We start from the raw sequence: 10277 nt of genomic DNA on the forward strand, positions 1-10277 counted from the left end.
ATTAAGATTTAGCATCTCAGCCAACTTGTTGATTGTTTAAATCCAAAATAGCATATTAATTGGTTTTTAAAAAGTGATTCCATTAATTATTAATGATTAAAGGGCCGGAAATTTTTCCACCACTCACTGCAATTCAACCGTGGCTCCTGCTATTAGAAGAGGACAGTCAGAGAACAAAAGCTTTACGATTTCCAAATGATATGAAATTCAGCTATGGTTTGACTTGGAATTATTTATTCTTTGAGGTTTTACTATCATCTACTGTTTAACATTAATTTTTATTTCAAACTTCTTACCTAAAACGTGAATTACAATCACAAGACAAGCCCCCGATAAATACGCATATTCAATAAAATATTCATTTTTTTATAAAATCTTTATTGCTTAAAATCAATAATTTAGTTTTAAATTATGGATATAACGCCCTTGAGTTAAAAAAACAGCATAGACCAGGAGTAAATTAAAATCTTCGGAGCCCAGACTATCACAGTGATATGTATTTACCTACCTTAGGAAATCTTTCATAGATGCGAGGTCTACTGCTGAATAGCTTCTTCAGGAGTGTTCTTATTTATAGCTTTATAGCCTTAAACTCACATACGTTGAATCAGCAATACAAAAAGAGGTCGTACTGTGTTACAAAAACACAATAAACGACATACAATATGCTGTGGCCCTTAAAAAGAGATTTCTCCGGAGGCTGACAAATGTAAAGGCCAACACACTCAAAATGGAAACGAAAAATGTTTCCTAAGCATGTGGGCACACAAAAATGTGTTCATTGATAAACCTACAAGGAATGTGGAAGACAAATCTCCGTTAATTAACATACAATACCAGCCATCTCAATCAATATCCACCCTAAAAGATTTTTTTGGGATATTTGAGTAATAACCCCGGTTGAATAATCTAAAAACTGGTTTACAGAAAAACTCTATTTTTCATGCTTAGGAGACTATAATTACTCTTCTACCTAGGAGAAATAATAATAAACACATATCACACACATTCTTCATTGAACCAAGAAAATGTTTTAATTAGAGATATTTCCAGTATTAGGTTTGTGGAGCTAGTATGGCCTAGATTTAATATAAATAATGACTTTTTAGCGTCCTAGGTCGAATTGCCTTCTGAGCGGCCCTGTTATCCTGTCAAATTTCAACCCCACCCACCCGGTATAATATCAAATCTAAAAAAAAACATGGAAATAAAAAATGTGGACTTTCACGAGGTGTATTTCTCAATCCTCTAAGCATCTCTGGCATTTTTGGCACATGTTATAAATTATGCTTCAGCTTCACTTGTTAGTCTTCCGGACGGACTAAGGAACTTGCAATTTTGCGAAGTATTTTCCCGGAATTAGCATATAGATGTCCATGCAGTACTTCAGGAAACGACTATGAATAATGAAATTCAATTCTTTCTATAAGTTCACTGATTATTTTATTTCACTGTCCCCACTTTTAAATTGCAAGGTAGTACACTACCCCCGTACGCCTTGATAATGGCAGTGCATTATCGTATTCCGAGTCGGTGAAATAAATGGAACTGGAGCTTTATTTTGTGCATTGGCCTCCATCTTGACTATTTGGATATTTTCGATAGGCATTACATTACATGGTTAGCACATCTAAAGGCCTGCTTACCACGTTTATTTACACTAACTAGTAAATCTATGAATGCATGAACGCAGAAATGCACCCTGTATGCACACAAATTGTAAAATAAAAGAACCTGTTTTGATTTGTGCCATGGATTCCTACGTAAATGGTTTTTTTCCTGCCCAACAAAATCGTACATTTTAACCAGGTATCCATAAACTCACCACCCATTTTGATAATGAGAGAGTAGTGTCAAAATTTGAGGGGAAGTACAAAAATATAATTTATGGCACTTAACGAAGTAAATTTCGTCATTCGTAAAAAAAAAAACATCCTGAGAAACTTCGGAATTTAAAAAAAATGCACTTCTATTGTTCATCGTACAACATTTCGTGCAAAGTCTTCAGGATTGACAAACGGAACTTGGACCTCTGTGAAGGACTAAGAGAATTTACATCCGACAGTATGCTCTTGAAGAAGTCCATGTCTGGATTCGAAGGTTCCGTTGCGACGTGTACACTTCTGCCGTCATGGAGTCCTGCCGTGGAAAACCTGGACCTGGACAGACCCCTGGAGGACTTTCCAGCAGCTCTCCTTTCCTCTGCAAAGCAGGTATCCAGATCTCCGTCCCTCAACCAACCACTCCAGCTATCCTCATCGAGTTCTCTGGTATGGACGGCGTCATTGGACTCGCCCAAAGCCCTCCCTGGCTTAGGACCCGTCGTCGTCATGGCAGTATTGCCGTGAGTCCTGGATGATCCTGGTGTGGCCGGGTTGCCGCCGGATTTGTCGCTGCCCGCCGCTGTGCCATCTAGTCCAACTGATTCGGTGTTGGGGTGCTCATCTAGAGTGGTATCAATGATCAACCTCCTTCGTTTCCTTCCTCCTCCTGTAAAGATACAGACAAAAATCATACCCCTACATGGAACACGGATACGGAATCTGGGTTGGCTAGTATACATCTACATACTACCACGCAAGCCGCCGAAAAGGCGTGTGGCAGGGGGTGTTAGGACACCAGCCATTGTTACATAAAAAGGAAGTGCTCAAACGAAATTACGACTAGCATTTATTAGTCCTTTATGGTTCGGGGGAAAAACAAATTCCCATATCTATCCGTTCGGCTAAATATCTCTCTTAATTTATCGTAATTCTGTCGGACCTGGAAATATAGTGGGGCTCTAGTATTATGTTATCTGTGTCGCTTTTAAAGATATCCATTCTCAATTTTAAAACAATCTAAGCCCAGCGCGCAGCCTCCGGGTCTCCTGCGGCTCCCAGTCTTTAACATATCAGTAACGTTGTCTGCTGCCGTAGCAGTTTTTGACGAACCGCGCAGCCTTCCTTTGAATTTTATTCAGTTCGCTGATTAAGTCTTTCTGCACCGGATCCCATAAGCTCGCTGCATATTCAAGGTGCGGTCGGACGAGTGCGTAATAGCACCTTTATTTTACTTTCTCATCTGTGCTGTGTATTCATCGCTGCTGCCAGCGAATCACTGCTCATTCGGCTTCTCTCGGTGACGCTCGGCAGCTCTCGACAGGATAGGGAATGAGCGCTTTATCGCACCGTGCCGCATAGACAAAGGATAGTGTAGTTCCTTTGTTCGCGATACCCGAAATTATTTTTGATTAGCGTGGATGATGACAGCCGCGAAGAACTCGAGTTTGGAAGTGTTCGAAAGGTGGTGTTACGTAATAATGATGAACGCCAAAGGGGGGTGAAGGTGGAGAATGTCCACTAGTGTCCAGACATTGTCCAGTCACCTCTGGATTCGTCGAATGACTAAACCAAAATGAAAAATATTAAAAAGCTCAGAAAACGATTGAAATTAATGGTACGACGGCAATGGCTTCGTTTTTTCCCAAAGAAACGACGTGAAAATATCGAAAACAAGCACTGGATTCTCTCGCTGTGTAGAATATTTTTGGCGGTATTCCCGCACACCCTCGCATATTCTCTCCACTAAACCCATATGAAGGCATCTTTCGGCGTTTAAACATTATTTCTTCATTCCCGTAAATCATCAAGACCGTGGTTGATTCTAATCATCAGTACTTTGCTACAATATTAATGAAACAATCGTGAAAAGCAAAGTGGGGAATCCCGTCATACGGGGTAAGAAAAAATATGTCACGAAGTTTTAACCCATGATAGCTGGTGCCACCAGGAACCAAATTTATAAATGGTTTTTAGGTCGAAAACGCACTATTTTTAAGCTACAAAAACTTTGTACCAAGTGCTCCGATTGGCCGCGAGTTTGCCCTGCTGCCGCATGCCCTGGACAACTAACTCATTACTTCGAATGCTTCGCCTGCATACTTATGCCGTTACCTTTTCACAGAGGTATTTTCAGTGAAATTTATCTCTCTATTTATCTATCTCAACTACCCCCGTAAACACCACAATTTAATCTTTACATCGGGAGTTGAAACAATCAACAACAGACGAACACACACACCCATGTCCTGGAAGGGGAAACCTATCCAGGCGGGATTCGAACCCGCGACCTTCGGTATGGTAGACGAGGACTTATCCCCATCACCACCGAGGCCGATAGAGTCATAACCCTGTATGTCTAACCCAATTTAACCTTTTACATTTATCAGTTTATCTGAATGCCTGAATTCTTTATAGATATTTGTATGCAACAAGTACTTTTGCTTCCGGATCTCCGTATTTAGTGGCTCAACGCTATACCCACTGGTCCACCATGTTCCCTAGGTAAATATCTGACGGTACATTGTTCCCTTCGCACCTACCTCCGCCTGCCTCCCATTCTTCGGCGACCACGTGCTCATCGTCCGCATAATCGTATCCCTCCTCGTCCTCCTCATCCTCCAGCATGTCATCCTCCCTGCCTCCGTGGTCGCCCTCCGCCCCCGACCGCTCCCCTCCCGCCCCCTCCTCCGGCTCCTCCATCTTGGGTTGCACCCTCTGGGCGCCGCCTTCGGGCTGGAGGTCGCCCGTCCTCTGCACCCCCGCACCTGACACCCTCCGCGCCCTCTCGTGCTCTTGCGGTCTCGCGGTCTCCTGGTGGTGGAGTGGCTGCTGTGGACGCGGCTTGTCCTCGCACAGGATCGCGCCGAAGCTGTTGTCGTAGGACGAGGAGTCGCCCCCGCGCTCCAGGCACCTGCCAAAGGATGGATGATAGGTGGTTGTCAGTTGGGGAATAATTCCAAAGACAAGGAATCCAAATTTCATGGGATTTGTGGGAAAATTACCCCAAAGCCCGTTTTTCGATTCTTAAGATATATTTTATGGTTACATAACCATACTTGCTTACGCCTGCGGCCTTTTCTGGTCAGTCTGCTAGTTCTTACAATTTTTGTATGCCATTTGATATCATAAATTTGCAAAAGGAATAATAAGGGACCAATAACACTTCCCTGGGGAACACCGGGTGTGACTTTCGTCGTATCTGAACTAAATCCATCAAGAATTTTCCGCGATCGTCGCGGAAACGAAGCAATAGTTTGCATTGCAGTCGTTCAAAACGACCTGAAATTGCAATGCATAAAAGAATTTGGTCCATGGAAGTGGAATATTAGTTTCGACAAAAAATATTTCCTTCCCATTCACTCGTTATTTCGTAAATTTAAATAAGTAATCCGTTTAGCTCGCTGTGGAGGAGGTTTGTGCCCCACCCACTTCCCCACCTGCCTCCGGCCGTTTCTGGCCCCTCTACTAGTTCCTGCAATTTTTGTCTGTCGTTCGTTACTTAAGGATCGTTTTTTATCGGCGATATCTAACCTACTTTCATTTAATCCTAGGAATACCAAACAGTTTTTGGTATCCAGGCTTTCTAACTGTTACAAGGTGTGCACTAATGGCTGTTACAATGACTGTGGTGTCATTAACAAGCTCCTCCGCGATGTTCAGATTCCTTATTGCCATAGCTTTTTTGACCCCCTAAAGCCCCAAAAGTACAGAAATAGAGGCAGTTTACAACACTGAAGTAGATAGAAAACTTAGTGTTTCGACAATTGTTTCTAGGGTTACAGACATTTTTTGGTAGGGAAGATTCAATGACTTTTTGTCTCATCTCGTCTCGTTCATTCCAAATATTTGTATTAGCCACTCAGTCAATCATTGGTCAAAAATTTGGTTTTATAGCTAATAAATATATACATATACAAAATACAACGGATGCGCAATTTATTGGTTTTACACGGAGGTTCAGTGTCGTCATTCCATTGTATTGATTTCCGGGTTGTCATCGCATGTTCAATGTTTATTATCGTCAACATTTCGATATACTTTACTGTTGATTACTCATTACCCATCGTCCCCGCACACCATTATCCCGGAGTTAGATATGCAGTACAATTCTAGCTATGCCCCTCTCGCATTATATGTAAAATATAGTTTTATCTGAGGTTTCCGCGGCGTTTCTTCATATGAATCTTGGCTTCCGGGCGTTCTTCCGCGTTTAGATGTCCATAAGTGACGACAGCTTCTCCAGCCATCCTGAAGCTGTCGTCACTTATGGACATCTAAACGCGGAGGAACGCCCGGAAGCCAAAACTCACATTGTAAAATATACATACCGCCTCTCGAATGAGGAATCCATTGAACTTCTACGATTCATTTCACCGGCCGGTAGCTCAGGTCTGTACCTGTAAAGAAAAAAGATGTCATTTCATGTAAATGTTTGGCTCTATTTTTTGCCAATGGGGATGCTAAATAACAAATTGTAAAAATGTTATAAATTCAGTATAATTTACTCCATATCTTTCCATGGAATCGATCTTACTTATCGAAGCTACTGTCGCTGGCGCCGTCGCCTGGCTACCTCTTTCTCATAAGGGCCTTATAGAGGCTTTAAAGGGTAAAAATGATGGGACCTGGCCATTATTCTCACTCTTAGTGGTTTCTCACCCAGTTCTCACTTATTAAGGTTTAACTGTATTTAAAGTGAGACAGAGGTTGATCAGATGGCTACATGATCTTTAAGATTGAAAATAAGCTTCCGCTAATAACTTACGTTCGGCTCTTAGTGTAAGGTATCAAGAATGACATGTATGGGGCCATGTAGTAGGGCCTTCTGTATTTCCCGGAGAGGGCAGAAGGTTCATTCCTGTTCCTCAGATGTCTTGTGAGACTGGTCCTCAGGTTTCTCCATTTGTCCTTGCAGTTGAAGACTGGAATGAGGAAAGGATAGAGGTTCAGTTAGCGGAGCAACGTTGGTAAAAAATATGTGCATAGGTACCTTGAAAACAGAAAAATGTATTGTATCCCACTCGCAAGTCAGGCAAAAAAGATATAGCAAAAAATCTCTAAACAAAAACCGAATTTTGGCCTTGAAATCGATTGTTTATTAGTTTGTAACTTCAGTACATAAGAATGATTGGCATGGAACATTCTGCTTCTTATTTAAAATATCCCTATGCAGTTCACAATTGAGCCAAATCCTTAATATTCTATCCAGGATTGCAATCGAATTATAGAATGATATACCTAATATGCTTCACTAAGTGTTACGAGCGTGTTGCATTATATAGTGTTTAAATACATCGTGCCCCTCTGTTCCGGTAAGCATTTAAACCTGAACACTCAAATATACACTCTTCTCATTAAATTGACATTGTTTCTAATTTTTAAATAATTTTAATGGAATTTTTAGCTTTCAATTAGGAATTTTTATGCCACATAAGAGATTATTTTTATCATTTAGGAGTACTACAGTAATTTTTCTCAGGATGAAAGAGAAAGTGGTGCGTAATATTATTGATAAAATTAAATTATTATCACCACGTATTTTCATCACTTATACTGGCTGAAGTTTTTTTTAAGTTGGACTAATTTTATCATTTCTAAACAACTTTGAAAATTATATAACGTTCCCTATTCAACTTAAAACTTATCAGTTGATCCTTAGTGACATGGCTGGTTAGTGACAATTCAAATTAAAGACGTTTTAAAACGTCTAGTGTTACTGTTATGCAAAATTATACCTTTGAAAGTTAATCCTTTTCCTACACCATATTTGGTGTTTTTTCAATTAGCTTTGATTCCATAAAACATTATCATTGTCGGTCTAAATTGACTTTTAAATCATCCTTATATAACTTTGATATTGAATGAATTTTTCTCGGGTTTTCAACCTTATGATGTAACGAAACCTTACATGATGACAGCATCAGCCCTGAAGATGTTGGGTAAGCCTCCCAAAAAAAACGTTGACCTGCAAAATGCAGACCCTAGCCCGGTTAAAAAACCGAAAAGAATTCATTCAAATCGTTCACCGGGGAAAAATCAGATTTTGCAACAGATATAATTTAAAGCATTTTAGTGAAGAGTCTGATCTGAAGTGTAGCGGTTCCGGTGCGGAAACGTGGACACTTAGGAAAGAGGACGAGAAAAGACTGGAGGCGTTCGAAATGTGGTTTTGGCGAAGAATGGAGAAGGTGAAGCGGACGGAGTGGAGGAGGAACGACGAAGTGCTGGACATGGCGGATGAGGAGAGGCAGCTTCTGGGTGAGATACGGAGGAAACAGAATGTATGGATGAAGCGAGTACTGAGCGGGGAAGGGATGTTGAAGACAGTGTTAGTGGCTGGAAGTGTGGTATTTGGAGGAGGCGACCGACAGCTGAGGTCATTTGCGACATGAGGGAAGGGTATGGAAGGAAGGGTGGAGAGAAACCCGGCGTCTGCGTTAGCCTGCTCTTAACGAAAGGCGCCAAGGGGACCACGGCTTAACGTCCCATCCGACGGACGGAGTGTTGCGCTTGAAACGTCCTCAACATTACATTCAAGCAGGGATTTAAACCTGAAATTCTCTGCCACTGCCGGGATTTAAACCTGAGCCCGCCGGGTGGGAAGCCAACGCTCTAGCCACCACACCAACCCGATCCCCGTGTAAGTGGCAATAATGTTGGGTAGACGAAGGAGAGTAAGAAAGAGAATAGAATTTTTACATAGATTGAAAGGAGAAGGCCTTATTGTGAATTGAAGGGGTGAGTCCATGAGGAGAGGGGAAGCTGCCAGAATGCTTTTAAATTACTCAATGGAAACCAACCTTATTCGGTAGAATACTTAAATAGTAATAATCCACCATTCCCTTACATGCAATACATGGTATTTAAAGCATTATATACAATAGTGACCACGCCCCTATTAATAACGTGGGGTGATTTGGGTGATTTTTGCTCCCCTTCTTGAGATATCGTGATATTTGGCGCGACCCCCTCCCCTCTAATCCCTGTAATCTCTCGCGTGAGATTGTTCAAAATGCATATTTTCAGTTGATAGTGCTATGTTCAATTGTGTTGGATTTATTATGCAAACAAATTTTCAAATTATTTTTATTTGTGATTAGTTAAAACTAGTATTTAAGATTACGTTTTGCTCAATTCAACCCAGTAATACTAACAACCCAGTGATACTTGCGAGGACTTCCCCCGTCTCCCCCACCTGAGATTGGGTGAGAATCGGCATGACCACCTCCCCCCTAAACGCCTCACGTAAATAATGGATGCCCCCGTATGATAAGGCCGGATTAAAGGGGGGCCCAAGAGGCCTGGTCCCTGGCATGAGCCTTCATGGCACCAAGCATGAGCCTTCCGCCAATATAGAGGTAAATCTCATAAAGTCGGAAGAACAGAAAAAACCATCACCAATGAGGGGAATCCAAGTGAATCCATTTTTTTGTTAGCATGTGGTCGTCAACAGTCAACATTGACGTTAATAAATGCTGATTGCTGAAAATTGTGTTACTGACATTTCCTATTATTTCGTTACAAATTGCAACACCTAGAAACAGCGGGCCTTCCACCAAAATAGGCCCCTGTCTTATGAACGATTTTTGAATTTAAATGGCCACATGATGTCTCCATGTTTCTGGGTTTCGCCGCGTGGATTTTCTTTGTGACGACAGTCTCTCCGGTATTCCAACCGGCGTCTTCAGGACGAAGATCGACCTGAAGACGCCGGTTGGAATACCGGAGAAACTGTCGTCACAAAGAAAATCCACGCGGCGAAACCCAGAAACATGGAGACATGATCTAGACAACGCCGCGGAAAACTACGTATCAACTTAAATGGCCAAATTGAATCTAAGTACACCCGCTTCTATTCCCTCAACAATACATGTGCTTTGTCTCATCACGCCCCTCGCGAATCTGTCGCGCGATCCCGAACACCTATACGAAAAGGAAAATCGACTCGCCTGATTCCCGCATGGCGCTGGCGACCTTCCTCCACGCCTCTTCGACGCTCTCCTTGACGCAATGTCCTTCGTTCCCGGCGTCGTACAGCACTGGGTACTTCTCCACCACCTTCACGAATTGAATGTTCCACTTAGGGTCATCCCTCATCCTCGTGGCAGTCGAAAAATCTTCTCTGAGAGGCACTGGAAGAGACGAAATTCCGATTCCGTCGTGTGTCGCACTCGCAACGCGTCTCTCGGCGTCTGTTATAGTTTGTCTCTTGGTCGGTGGAGGCGCGACGAGGCGCGACGCGGTATCGACGCGACATGTTTTTGAGTCTCGCCGCTTGGTGGCGTCGGCACGAAACAGCGCGAGACGCGAAATTCTTTCCCTCAGTTTTTAACGGGAGCGAGGTAGCTAAGGCCGTTAGACATAAGGGAGCATGGATTTGGGCGGCTAAATTTTGGGTAGCCAATCCAAAAGGGACCATGAATTGGGACATCCTGACGCAGGTGTTGCCATCTG

General features: G+C 42.4%; 1 protein-coding gene across 1 annotated transcript; it reads right to left on the bottom strand.

The window, feature by feature from the left end:
- Positions 1-368: 368 nt before the first annotated feature.
- Positions 369-10008, bottom strand: LOC124169128. Its single transcript, XM_046547629.1, has 5 exons — positions 9773-10008; positions 6589-6745; positions 6152-6220; positions 4364-4734; positions 369-2490 (listed from the first exon to the last, which is right to left on the bottom strand). Exons 1-5 carry the CDS (start codon positions 9918-9920, stop codon positions 1970-1972), a joined length of 1266 nt encoding a protein of 421 aa, XP_046403585.1. The 5' UTR covers positions 9921-10008; the 3' UTR covers positions 369-1969.
- Positions 10009-10277: the final 269 nt, after the last annotated feature.

This window comes from Ischnura elegans, chromosome 12 (assembly GCF_921293095.1).
Source record: "Ischnura elegans chromosome 12, ioIscEleg1.1, whole genome shotgun sequence".
NCBI lineage: Eukaryota > Metazoa > Arthropoda > Insecta > Odonata > Coenagrionidae > Ischnura > Ischnura elegans.

Excerpts from the sequence above, each read along its gene's own strand:
- LOC124169128 (XM_046547629.1), bottom strand. The coding sequence starts at position 9,920 with ATGAGGGATGACCCTAAGTGGAACATTCAATTCGTGAAGGTGGTGGAG. Across the intron at positions 6,746-9,772 it reads CAGCGCCATGCGGGAATCAG|TCTTCAACTGCAAGGACAAA; the intron begins GCGAGTCGATTT and ends TCCTCATTCCAG. Across the intron at positions 2,491-4,363 it reads AGAATGGGAGGCAGGCGGAG|GAGGAGGAAGGAAACGAAGG; the intron begins GTAGGTGCGAAG and ends GTATCTTTACAG.